The 13877-nt window shown below is 40.8% G+C and overlaps 1 protein-coding gene across 8 annotated transcripts in view; it reads right to left on the reverse strand.

Annotated features, from left to right (window-relative positions):
- Positions 1 to 1780: 1780 nt before the first annotated feature.
- Positions 1781 to 13877, reverse strand: part of LOC120724122 (protein 4.1-like) — a 43831-nt gene continuing 31734 nt past the window's right edge. For 7 of the 8 annotated variants that reach the window (XM_040016107.1, XM_040016160.1, XM_040016132.1 and 4 more), the window contains 9 exons: positions 13175 to 13237; positions 11736 to 12440; positions 10883 to 10915; positions 10636 to 10707; positions 9057 to 9140; positions 7565 to 7663; positions 6747 to 6827; positions 6285 to 6400; positions 1781 to 2920 (listed from right to left, as the gene is read on the reverse strand). In XM_040016107.1, coding sequence (XP_039872041.1) covers positions 6290 to 6400; positions 6747 to 6827; positions 7565 to 7663; positions 9057 to 9140; positions 10636 to 10707; positions 10883 to 10915; positions 11736 to 12440; positions 13175 to 13237 — 1248 coding nt within the window. In that variant the 3' untranslated portion in view covers positions 1781 to 2920; positions 6285 to 6289. The remainder of the gene's footprint in view (positions 2921 to 6284; positions 6401 to 6746; positions 6828 to 7564; positions 7664 to 9056; positions 9141 to 10635; positions 10708 to 10882; positions 10916 to 11735; positions 12441 to 13174; positions 13238 to 13877) is intronic. The other variant, XM_040016140.1, reaches the window with a different exon arrangement.

Raw genomic sequence — 13877 nt, forward strand, 5'->3', positions numbered from 1 at the left:
ACTCGCTTTCAGTCCAAGTCTTAGACATAACCTGGGTGTCCAAAAACCTACCTACAGACACAAAGTATCATCTGGGCTTGAAGCTTTTCTTTTTGATAAGCTTTTAGCAGGGGGAGACCTACAGGGGGGCACCGGGAAGCAACAGCCCCCAGCTGCCCACCACAACTTTTATGTTCATCACCCCAGTACAGTCATTTAAGTTCTTTTTCTGTATTTATTTTGGGGAACTTTTGGGGGGAGGGGGGTCTCATTTATACAAAAAAAATTCTTTGTTTTCTCAAAAGAGATAATAATACAATAAATAGATTTAAAGTGTTTTTGTGGATATTTTGTTGACTCTGTTACATGTAGGGATTTTCACATACTTGCTGAAGAGGTATGTGCCCCTCCTTTGCCCCCCACCCCACACGTAAAATTTTCTGTTTTTCGGTGGCTCAAGAGTTGGGTGTTCGTCTTGTAATCGGAAGGTTGCTGGTTCGACCCCAGCTCAGACAGTCTCGGTCGTTGTGTCCTTGGGCAAGACACTTCACCTACCGCCTACTGGTGATGGCCAGAGGGGCCAATGGTGCAATATGGCAGCTTCGCTTCTGTCAGTCTGCCCCAGGGCAGCTGTGGCTACAACTGTAGTTTGCCTTCACCAGTGTATGAATGTGAGAGTGACTGAATAGTGGTATTGTAAAGCGCTTTGAGGGGTCCCAAAAAGCGCTATATAAATGCAATCCATTATTATTATTAATTAAGATGCTGAAATTTAAGAGTAGCGTTCACAAGATTAGAAATGAATACGTGAGGCAGAGTGGTTTAGAGAGGACAGGCTGAGATGGTTTGGACAGGAGGGATGGTAGATAAACTGGACAAATGATGCTGAAGATGGAGCAGCCACGGGCGTTTACTCCAATATTGTTCAGCAGGAGTGTTAGTTCATGGGCTACAGCCCAGTGTGGTCTCAAGTGGGCTAGAATGCTAAAACAATTACATAATGCACCATTGTGCCACATGTTTTCTACTGTCACTACATGTGTGACAATTCTTTAAAAAAACAACAATAAACAAACAAAAAACAACAAAAAACATTTCTATTGTAGATTTTTAAGTGTTTCAAAAGTTTCCTTCCACCTGGAAATACTTTCACTTTTTTTTTTTTAAAATAAATTTCTAATCCTGTGTGTAATTAATATTCTTTGTAACCACTGTGGTGACATTCATGCGACTGTGAGGTGCACTTTAGTAACAAATGCACATTTACTCACACAATAAGAGACGGAGTGAGCGCTCTTACTCTCTATAAATCTTGGGAAATAACCGCACGTACGCAGAGGGGCGGGGCTTCAGCGTATTCACAGTAATTACCTCTGACTGCACAACGCCTGTCTTAATTAGCCCGCGGGCTCTCCTTTTAACAGGTCAATTAAGGGTTTGGAGCATTTGGTTTCATAAATAATAGATGGGCTGCAGCTTACAGCCTCAACCGCCTCCCATCATCATATTTAAACATTAATTTAACTTTAATTATGTCATTTTTAGATCATTTCACCCTGCTTAAGTTTGATTTTACCGCTTAAAGATCGATCCGTTTCTGCCGTGTGCTCAGCCTAATTGATTTTAGCATATTTCCATAAAGTGAAACTTTAAGATTTAACAATTTAATATCAAATTAAAATCAAAGTTACACATAATTTAAAATTAGCACAACTATTCAATCATATTTCCACTATTTTAACTATATTTGGAGATGACAAAAACTGATACTTAAAGAGGCATAAATGAGTGCTGACACAGGTTTCAGTACTGTGGTGGTTTTTATTATTTTAGAAGAGACCAGCAAATTAAAAAAAACAAAACAAAACAAATGCACTTGCCACTTTTGTTGCACCTTTTTGAGGAAAACACAGCTGTACATCAATAATACTCATTTTTTTGGATACATTAGAATGGATAAAAGGGGGGCAACACAGCTGATGTGTTCAGGGTGGGCGAAAGTGGAGGGGGATTATAGATCTCTCTTGGCTTTGAATGTAAATCAGGGGAGAGCTCGCCAGTCTGAACCCTTTGCCTCACAGTCACACAAACCTGGGACTTGTGCTGCAGCTGATCATCTACCCTGGAGAAAAAACAAACCCTCCACAGGCAAATAAAATCCATTTCATGCCCAGAAACCTTTGATTCCTTGACTTTTTTGCCAGGACATAGTCTCTAAAAACCTTGAAGTGGGGGAATCAATGAGAAATGATGAAACACTGATATAAAGGAAAATGCTATTCAAGTAGACATGACAAAAAAAAAAAAAAAAAAAAAAATCAACTTTGAAAGATAATTTGCTATTTTCCTAGGAAAGCTTTGATATGTACAGTACGTAGCTGTAGTGATTTCTGTAGTGACATACCTGCTGGATAACCACGGAGCTGTTTGAAGGAATGAGGCGATGCTTGCTTGTAAATAACGTTGGCACTTCTACTGCGAGGTTAAATAGTGTACGCTCTCTAACATATACAGCCTACAGCGATTTTAAGTTTCCGGAGTGATGGCTTTATTTCATAAATAAAACGTTGCTACAATAATTATTCTCAATAATCATAAAAATGCATCAAAGTCATATAAGGCAGTGAAAGCAAAAGGTTTTGCTTGCTGCACACAGGGATTTGGCGTGCAGACGGATTGAGGAACCACTTGGAGAATCACATGGTTTTCTGTATAATCTTGTTTGATAATGCAACGTTGCTTCCTTCTCATGCAAAATGCATTTAGTTGTTTTGCAGATGATGGCTGTGACTAGCGGCGGAGCTGCAGCACTTGGAGAGTAGGAGGCCTTTCTAGTCTTCTGAGAGTCCCGACGTTATATGTGGAGTTCTGGATGCTGGATTCTGGGAGGGTGCAGAGGTTTTAAAAAAAAAAAAAAAAAAAAAAGCCCTCAGAGTTATTCCTGTAAGAGGAGAGGAAATAGAAGTCAGTGAATCCTGTAAGCTGAACATTTACTGCCACTGTTCATTCTGCCAAAGAGTGAAAATGAGCCTCACTTCAGCTTAAGGCAGTTAAGTTAAACAGACGCTCAGAGAGAAGTTAGAAAAATGCAAATATACAAGACAGATACACACAGGCTAGTCGGGCAACAGGAAATCCACAAAAGTACCATCCCGACAACGGATTCAACAACTCCTACACGTGTTTAGACCAGGGGTCTCAAACATGTGGCTCTTTTACCCAACCAGCAGCTGCTTGTAGCTTTTAGAAAAAAACCCCAACAACTTCACTTTAGACCCAATTTCCCTGAACTTTAATTACAGTAGCTAGCACAGATGTATAGCACGGATGTATACACACAAATGATTTATCATTAGTCCCCCCGACTAAGAATTATTATTTTATTTACTGTATTTAAAACTGCCTCCACTTAAACCCAGTTCCACTTTGTTGGTACTTGAAATAAGTAAACAATAACTAAACAACTTCAGTTATTATGGCTCTAAAATATCATAAATGCAACAAATGCTAATGCAATAAGAATGCAAAGTCCAAATACCAAATAATCATAAACATCTGCATAGCAGTCAAAAGTGGTAAATATTTGAACTATTTACACCTGTTGGTGATGTTTAATGTTATTTATACTTTATTAGGTTAGGAGACTTTAGAAAAGTTGAGGTATTTTTTTAGTGACAGCTGGTAAATAAGTTAAAAACAACAAGCGCATCACTAATAGCTCAAAAAGTAGCTTATAATATTGCCTTTTTAAGTTATTTTAAAAAGTTAGGTGCTATCATTACTTATATCTTCACTCATTGATTTATTGGTTAAGGGGAGGGAATATTTAGGAATCATTAAAATCACATAGTAACACTAACAAACTAGTTTATTTTCCCTTAAGAAGAACATGTTTGTTTGTTTTTACCTGTGGCGCTTCACAGTTTGACAGCTACCGATTTGTTTTTTTTTGTTTTGTTTTTTTAACCATCATAAACCACCAAAAAAAAAGAAAAGAAAAAAAGAAATCATCATTGTCCTGATGAAGACGCCCGTCTAAGGCATCTCATAACAGTTTTTGTTGCGGGAAGTAAACATGCTTCCAACTGACATTTGTTTCCAGGTTGTGTTGACCGTCACAGGCGATTTGTGTCCATGTCACATTTCACTTTTTCAATCTGTCCTGAGGCTGGGCTGTATATTTTTTTGCTAACAGTCTGTCTGCATGCACGTGGGAATTTTGGAAAGCATGGCTTTATTCTATGTGTTTTGGCCTTTCATCCACACGTAAACATCATTTTAGGTCACAGAAAATAGAGCTTTCCCCCACCCCCCAGAAACTCTGTTCTGTGTTTACATGTGGACAAGGAAAACCAGAATTTTGGCTTGCAATGTCAAACTTGTTCACCTTCATCTTCTTTTCCAGTGTCAGACTGTGTCACACTTTATCGCCCTTACTGGTCCCCCTACGGCTACGATTGGCCAACATTTGTATACAGCTAGGCCTTGAGTCACCACCTGTTGATATCAAATCCTTCACACCCACATTAAATTGCATATAAACAGGAAACTATCTCACGCAATTTAAAACAAAAAAAGTTACATTTTGACTTCATTGTGGACGTGTTCCTAACATGAGAAACAAAAAAAAAAAAAAAAAAGGTGATTTCCAATTTTTCTGGTTGCACCACCACTCTGTGTGTATCTAGCACCCAAGGGAAACAACAACTACCCAAAACACTACAAACATTTATTATCATGTTAACAGAGCTGTTCAAGCACACTCAGATAAGACAGCACACACGCAAACACAGAACTGAGGGCAAGGCTGCAGAAACAAAGTCAAGCATTCCCATCTGGTGAGTCACACAAGCACACACATGCACGCTCGCTCATCCCAAACGCAGCGCCTTGGGACCGTTTCAGTCAAAGGATAAAGGAACAAGTTTCACTGCCAAAAGGTGAACTAGAGTAAAACTTGACAGCGAGCACTTTCCAGAGACTATAAATGCTTGAGAGAAGGCAACTAGAATGACATGCTGTGCTGCAGTGAAATGCAAGGTTCTTTTATAACAGCTCCACACATGAGAAAATCCTCACAATACCCACAGTGGACAAGTTGAAACACAAATGGCTGTATTTGCAGAGTTTGTTGAAACGCCATAAGGACTGCTGACCTATTTTTCCCTTCGTGCAAAAACAGGGAAGTGCAACTGAAAGCAGAAGTGTGTCACAGTGTGCCCTAGAATCATCTCAGGGATGAACCCCAGGCTCTGGTGTTCATTTCCATGAAAAGCAGGCTGCTGTCTGCTGCAAAATTATTGCAGTTTTCGCCTTTGTGTCACAAACATTTCATAGAGTTTTTAAAAGAACAATTAGTGAACAACTTTCAAATCAGATTAAATCTGATATTTTATGTCACATGCATATTCAGTAGTTTCAAAAAAGCCCTAAAAATGAATTTCTCCAAATGTAATTTTTTTTGTGACCTGTACAACTGGGTACACAAGGATTTCTTCAGCTAACATATATAATTTCAAATTTACAGAGCAGAGTTGAAAATAGACCAAAGCACATCTGTGTGCACTCAAGATCAGATTTCAGTCCATACGGGCGCGTCTGCAGTCGCAGGCTCGGAGCGGAAGCCGGTTCAGCCGGAATTTAATCGCTCATCCCTGCCTGTGCTCTTTGTGAGCTACCACAATGCAGGCAGAACAATATATGGAAGATCTTTTCACTCAATGTTTCGCAACATGCAGGCATAATTTCAAACATTTTTCCACATGTGTGTCTAATAAACATTTAGAGAAGAATACACTTATTTAGAAAACTGTAATATTAGCACAGCAATTTAAACTTACAAAATATCTTTAAAAAAAAGGGAGTAAAGACATCTTTAAACACACAGTACATGGCTGTAGCTCTCAAATAAAAGTTCATTGTGTTTCTCTCCAGCAGAGGGAAGTGTTGTAGCCATATTGCACTAGATTGCATGAGACTGCCGGCAGCATTACTGTAAATGTTTTTAAGCCTTGTCATTACGAATTGAGACTGTAATATCCGGCCTGTGTGCACACATGCATCTTCAGTCCTTTTCCCTGCAGAGGGGAATGAAATGACAGCAGCATGATGCATTAGTTGTAAGTACCACAGAAACAGGGCTATCTGCACCAGTGAGAAGAAGTGCTGATGGAAAAGCAGCATGCCTAAGAGAGGAAACCAGCTTGAAAGAACAAACAAGAAAAACAAAGCCCAGTTCAACCAAATTAAAAACCAGACTAAACAGGACAGCGCCGGGATCGGGACTTGGGGCCTTGCTGTCTTACCTGGTTCAGTCCTCCCCCTCCTCTGGCGTGATCTCTGTCTCTTTATGTACCACTACTTTGGTCACTGACATGTCAGGGTGCTGTTCTTTAGCCTCCTTTATGGCCTGAGCCAGAGCCTACATACGGGAGTGCAGTGCCAAAAGGGATCACCAGGGGGAGACAGAGAACGGAGAAAGGCAGGGAGGGAGCGGGGATGTTGGATTGTAAGTCAGTATGCCAACAGGGAAGTCATTTTTAGTCACATTTCTTATACGTCCAGAACTTGTTAAGCCATATGATGAGTTAATTTGTTTAAAATGTCACGTTAGCCCATTCCTGTCCTAAATATCCTGACGGTTACTAAGTCACCGCTCAGCACTTGACCTTTTTAATTTACCACACAATCAAATAATCAGCTTTGCAGAAAGAGAAAAAATAATGAGTATGGGTAAGCAGAGAAACAGTATGAAAGGACTAAAAGACCTCGTCATGGTCGATGTCTGCGTCTCCGGTGATAACGATCCTTTTCTCGATTCTTGTCTCCGATATGCCTCCTTTCACCGTCTGACCAACAGAAAACACATAAAATCACTGCAATACTCCCATCTGTCAGCTCGTCATAAGAAAGTCTTAATCTAGGTATCTGAACTTGTTTGACCTTTTTTGTAGCTTAAGCAGCTGATGATAATACTAATGATGATGATAATAATAATAATAATAATAATAATAATAATAATAATAATAATACTAATAATAACAATACTAAAAGCACCGATAAAAACAAAACTGTAATAACTCATGAAAATAAAAACCAGGGGATGGATATATGCATCTGTTTTCATCCCGTTGGGCAGGCACACACTTGCGATCACTTGATGAGAACACTTTCCCGGCTTATTCAGCGATTCAGGTTTGAAACTTGCCAGAAAGAAGAGAGACGCTCAGATGTACAACAAGCGTGAAGAGTCTAAAGCATAGGTGTCAAACTCTGGCCAAATTTGCCCCGCAGCCTAATTACATTTGGCCCGCGAAGCCATACCAAATTACTATTAGAGCTGGCCTACTGGTGTTATACAGCTAATATATATATTATTTAGTATTAAGCTTTGCTTGTTCCATATTCAGTTTTTCAGCCAAACTAAGAAAAGAAAAGATTCATTCTTATATCTAGAGGAAGATTTTTTTTTTTTTCCAGTAAATATTAATGTTAGCCCGCGACTTTGTTCCAGTTTTGAATTTTGGCCCACTGTGTATTTGAGTTTGACACCCCTGGTCTAAAGCAACAACAGATGTGCCCCGACCTTTGTGATGTGTGTGGTTGTCGTGGTGCTGGTGGTCTCTGAGGTTATTGTCTGAGCACTCAGCAACACTCCGGGGTCTGCATCACCGTTAGTCTCAACCTGTTGATACCCAAAACACTCTATATGAGCACTGCACATAAAACCATCCAAACACAGCAGCAGTACTACCTTCTTTAAATTCCAATAAATACTGATTAGTGGAAACCTCAAAGCTCAAACTCATTCACGTTTAGTTCTTTTTCAATTACGTTTCAGCCTCAACTAACTCCTGAGAAAATTATCTGGATTGTGCTACATGTTGACTTTTCCCACCATATAGTAGATAACTGTGTGTGTCTGTTGCTGTGCAGGTAGTGTGTTTCAGCCAAGTCTGCAGCTGAAGACAAACAGTGAGACAAACTGCAGGTCAGACGATAACTCTTGGTGGTTTTAAGTGAGCCACATATTATGCACAATTATTTAATCAAGTGCTTCTCATTTTCCCAGTAATGTACCAACACTGACATGTTTATTCAGCCCAGTGAGTCTGTTTGTCTTGTGTGAGAATCTTTGTCTCTCTTGGTGGCAGGAAAGCAACTAGTGACACACTTCACATTTAACAGTAACCCAGTAATCAGTAATATTTGTACTAAATAAATAATTAAATGTTGCCCCATGTAGCAATGTTACAGAATCCTTCCAAATATTCCTGGATCCAGATTGACTGCATCAGGTAATCACACCAAGTTGTGCCAAGCTCCACCTCTGGTGAAATTTTAATGCAAATCCCTTCAAAACTTTTCCAGTAATTTTGCTAAAAACAAACAAACAAACTGAACCAATCACATAACATCCTTGGCAGAGGTAGACATACTTACCCCCCTGCAGTTTTTAAAAGCATGCCTAAGGGATGCGAGTACCCCATTTAACAAACGCTGACTTAATCCATCGCTAATCCATGAAAATTTATAGTTGAGCTTTAAAGCTGCAGTAACTCCAACCGCTGCAGTTCCCATCAGCTCTACAAAGCTTCAAAAATGTGTTTTTATCTCATTTCTTACTGCTCAGACTTTCCAGTAACTTCAGTGTTTTGACTCGCTCTCACTGGTCGTCTGCTGTCACAGCAGGCAGTTGCTTTACCTTTTTTCTTTTTGCGTTTCTGATAACTGTTCTCCATTAAATGCTGGCTGCTCACCAAGCAGATGATAGTCAGAAACTAGCAGCTCAACACAATCCAGCTTTAAGCTTCAAAACAAACATTTCTCACAAGAGGTAGTGGGGAGCAAAATGGCGCTAAAAGTCGGGTTAATATTTGACCTCCCAGGCAAATGCAAACACTCCCCTCAGTGAACGAGTGCTGCTCTGCATCTTCGGCATGTTTAAGCAACATGATTGTCAGTTCACCTCAAATCCTGCTGTTGCTACTGCTAAATTTCTTATACCAACTCGTACACTATTTCTCAATCACTGCCATCCAATAACTACGACAGTCACACATTGTGGTCACATGTACCTCTGCAGCTTCATAGGTGATCGTTTTTGTCTCAGTGTGGATCACGGGCATGTCTTTGGTAGCCACTGCGGTAATTTCGGGACTCTGTTTGACAAATACACAAAACAGGGACGAATAAATGCCTGCAGGGGAAGACCAGCATTATGAAAAGCACCCTACCTGAGCCGTTTGTTATGCCTGAAATCAAATGCTACAGGTGTTCACTGTTAACTGTGTGCTTCTGTTCTTAAAATAAGTAAATCACATTGACTAAAATAAGCAGCGCATGCTAATAAGCTAAGCCAAGGATGGTCACCGAGTGCCTCAGATCTCTAAAAGAGCATGCAGTCATGTGTTAGTCCCTCATCCAGTGCAGGGGAGGACACTGAAGAACGGGAATCACAAGTTTTCTATCAAGTGTGTGCACCACATCAATTAAAAGGTCAGCTGATCTGCACAGCAACAAACTGTGGAGTTAGGAGCTTGAGAAATAAATCCATGCGTTTGGCAGAGCTAGATCGATTACTAGTGGCGGGCCGTGATGCGGGGGTAGATGGTGAGTCTGTAATAATGAGGCTGAGGCCTCTGAAGCTTATGCAATGTTACCTCCAACCGAGGCACAGCAGAAGGCGAATTGGAAGCTGGTGTGTGTGATCTAAGGAGTTCAGATCGAGTCCCTTTGTGTGGGCTTGTCTGGCCTCGCACCTCAGTTTCTTTTTCCAGTGTTTTGCCCTCTACAATTTCTTCTGATGCCATCATGTCTCCTCTCCCTTCTGACTCATTTTCTTCCATTTTTTGCAAATTCACTTCTTTATTGTCATACTTGTGATGTACTCCTTCTTTACAGCCAAGGGTTTAACCTCTGCTTCCTCCGTTTCATCTTCTGGGCTTTCCATCTTAACATGGTAGTATTTCTCTTTTTCAAATGGCAAACGGTTTGACATCTCTGAAAGTTTCTTTGAGTCATCCTCTGTACACTCAGGGGCCACTGGAAAACATTCCACCACCTCTTCATCCACCTCCATACCATCTTCTGTCTTTACGGGGAATTCTTCTTTGAAAAATTGTACCTCATCAGAGAACTGGACCCTCCTGTTCTTCACTTCTGTATGCTTCTTCTCCCTCTGCATGTTTAAAAGCTGCAAACTTCTTTTCTAAAGACTCCAAAAATCTCTTGTTTTTTTCTTCATCAGGTTCCTCCTCTGTTAAAGGCAGCTCTCCTTGCTTTCCATAACCACTAATGTAAACAGGAAGAGTAAATCTGAACCCATCATTGCCATTTTTTTAACATCGGTGCCTCCACCTCTACATCTGTTAAGCTTAGCTCCCCAGCATTTTCATCTACCCCCAAATGTTTTGCCACTGGCTGCCTCTCTGCCTTCACCTGCAAAGATGCCCTTGGCTCATTTTTTAAGAATGTGGCACAGTCAGGAAAAACTGACTCTTCATCTCCTACCCTACAGCCACACATTTCTGATTGTGGCATTACTGCATAATCTAGTACCCTCTTAGCAGCCTCTGCTAACACTACTGCAGCTGTGAGCTCTGCTGTAGGGTGCGATTGCTCGGCCTGTACAGCCTCTGTGGTCTGGATATTTACCGTTGGCCCTGCAGACTTGGCTGGGAGTGCCTCCGTCTCTATCACCGGTTTCTCCTCCTGACCAGCTGGTGCCTGTGAATGATAATTATACCATTAGATAATGTCAAAATTCAAACACACAGGGCAAATTCAAACCTGTAAAGGGAAACAACTGTTAGTTATGAGCACGTGTACAACCAGTACAACAATTACATACAACCTGTGTTCCAATACTTATTTACTGTAAGGGCCAGAGAGCAGTGGTCACCTTTTGAGAGGAGGAAACACACTCCAACGTAGACTAATGGGACAGGAAGATGGATGGACACAAGAACAGAGAGAGAGGTGAAGAGGGAACAGTCAAAAGTCACAGTCTGGATTTAAAGAGCCAAAGGAGAGAGCATGGAAAAGGAAAAAAGGGACTGAAAAGTAAATAATGTAATGATTGTATGGAATACCATTATGTAACTTATTAAATGTGCTGACTTATGACAAATCCTAAATCCTTTAAACAAAAATCCGGTTTTAGAATCACTAAATCCACTAGGAGCAAATTTCCACTAATCTGCTTTTCAAAACTGCTCCACAAGAACAGTGAAATCTCTTCTCGGGTAGATCCATACAATTCCCCCCCCAGACCTGTTTATGAGGCAGAGGGGATTTTGGAGGATGAAAGCTGCAGCAGTGGCACCGAGCCAGGGCTATGAAGTCACCGCTTTCAGGGAACTGATAACGGAACCAAAAGAAAGAAATGGTGTCGCTTAGCAGAGCTGTAGAAACAGACAGAGACCCAATTTCTTCCTTTATCAGCTGCGGGAGTTAGCTGCTACTGTAAGGCAAGCTGTTAGCTGTCAACAAAACTCAAAAACAAACCCAAAGCAGCTGCACTGAAAAAGAAGCAGCAGGCCCGACTGCAACAGAAACCAGCGGTTTGGCAAGAATGCGTGTAAACGCTAGGTGTTAAGGGACTGTTAGCCATGCACGGGGACTTGAGTTATTAGACCGGTTTGGTCGCTGCTGGAGTGAAGGCAGTAAATGGGGCTAGGCAGCGGGTGGTGGTGGTGGAGATATGAGGGGAGGCAGCCAAAACTGAATAGTTACTTTTAGTTTTCATACAGTACCACAACTAAAGATGTAGTTGAAGATTCAGAAACTGTAATCTGAGTCAGGCTGGACTTTGACTGCTCAGACTGGACTTCTTTGAAAGTGAAGATTTCTGCTCTCTCCTGTAGTCCATCAGAAGTCTTCATATCTTTTACTTCCTTTGTTGACACACTGATGAACTCTGGAGTCTCCGTCTTCACCTCCTCAGAGATCCATGATGCCATAGCCTTCTTAGGCGAGTCAATGCCTTTAATCTGAGTCATGCTGTCTGTTTTTATCTCCACCTTCGGACTCAGCATCTTGGCGGCTGTAGTTTGAGCTTCTGTAACAACTGAAGTGTCTGCTCTGGGGATTTCTTCCTCTTTAGAAGCCATCCGCATTACATGCTCATCAGCTTTAAACTCTCCAGGGACAGCACTTTTCTCTTTGCCCTCAGTGTCTGATTTATCCTCGGCGTCCTTCAGGATAATTAGCGTCCCTTTCTTGTCGCTGATGGCTTGGGACACTTCTTGTCTCATAGCTCCGGGGCTGACCTTCACCACCAACCTCTCTGACACATCGTCCTGGGACTCAGGGGTTTTCTCCTCCACCTCCCTCAGGGTCCCGTCCATAAAGACGTCGTCGTCCATAGTGGTTGACAGACTAATCCCATGAGGCCCAGAGGAGGTGGGCCCATCAGCTGTCATACTATCCACCACACATTTCACCAGATAACCTGCTGCCTGGGGAGACACTTGGCTTATTGGACATGGATCGTTCAAGTTAGTAGACAGAGGACATGACAAAGCCAATACACAGCAGAAATAAAGAACGCACAAGGAGAAAACACACACACACACACACACCTTTTGCTAAACAAACTTAAATCCCAATTTTACATATTTCAGTACATTTAAAGACTGGGCAGTCCCAAACACTGGCCATAGGTTTAATTTATGATTTCTTCTATTGTTTTTCTGTGATTTGCTAACCAACTTTTGTGGATGTGGTCAAGTCAATTTAAATTCTTACAACAGTTTAATGGTTTGTTCAACTACAATCAAATCTGGAAAAAACATGCATTTGCACCACAACGGCGTCCTACTCTCAACGACCACAGGCAATTTGCAGCTCTTAGTAATCACACTTCAATTTCTCCAAGAGCTGCAAGTTCAAGTGTCCCTGCGCAGAGACAGAGATACTGTCACTATAAGAACTAATGAGTCTTTAGCAGTTTCTAAACTTGAAAAGACAAAAAGGAAGTTTTAAAAGCTTTCAAACAGTGGCCAAAGAAAGCTTAGAGAGTGTTGGGAGAAAAAAAAAAAAAAAAAAAAAAAAAAAAGCAGAAATTGACAGAAACACTGTTCTTTCAAAGAACCACAAGCTACAAGTAACTCCACATAGATAAAGGTAAAAAAAAAACCCAAAACAACAAGTCTCACACATGTTCAATATTAACTCAGTGGAAGCAGCTTACCTCAGTGATTTTAGGTTCCACCTCCTCTTTTGTCTCATCTGCTGCTGGCTCATCTTCTTTAGTCTGCAGAGGGAACAAAACATAAATAGACATTTAAAGAAAGTCACATATATTCAAGAAAAATACAAGAACGGACAGAACCAGTGGAACCGCATGTTCCATTGTGGCAACTCTGGATCCTAAAGCTCCTTCACCTTCTTGCATTTTAGTCAGACACACTGGTTGTCAGTGACTCGTCTTCAGACTTTAATTAGTGCCGCTCATTTGTCCTGTGCAAGTCCATCAGATAATTTTACACATCACAAGTAAAGGAGAAACTCTGATAAAAATGCACATAATGTCACTGAGCACAACAATCACACCACTGATTAATGACTTCATCATCCATTACCGAGACAAATTAATATGATAATCAGTTACCGAAGACATGAGCTGATAAGAGGGAAAGAGAAACACACTCACTGAAATTAACTTTATTCAGCTCTGAATAACTTTACAGATAATTCTCCTCTGTCAAGGTGCCCATCGTCTCCTTTCATATGCACTAAAACCATTTAGGATGCAAAATGTGTGACCACACTTGCACAGTTTGAGAAGAAAAAAAAAATCTAGGCTCATTATGAATATTAAATTTACTGCTTTATGAGTCAATGTGCACTAAATCCTGAACTGACTACTTTTTTTTTTTTTAAAGCAAAAAAAC

The sequence above is a fragment of the Simochromis diagramma genome, unplaced genomic scaffold (assembly GCF_900408965.1).
Source record: "Simochromis diagramma unplaced genomic scaffold, fSimDia1.1 OVJJ01000205.1, whole genome shotgun sequence".
NCBI classification, from domain to species: domain Eukaryota; kingdom Metazoa; phylum Chordata; class Actinopteri; order Cichliformes; family Cichlidae; genus Simochromis; species Simochromis diagramma.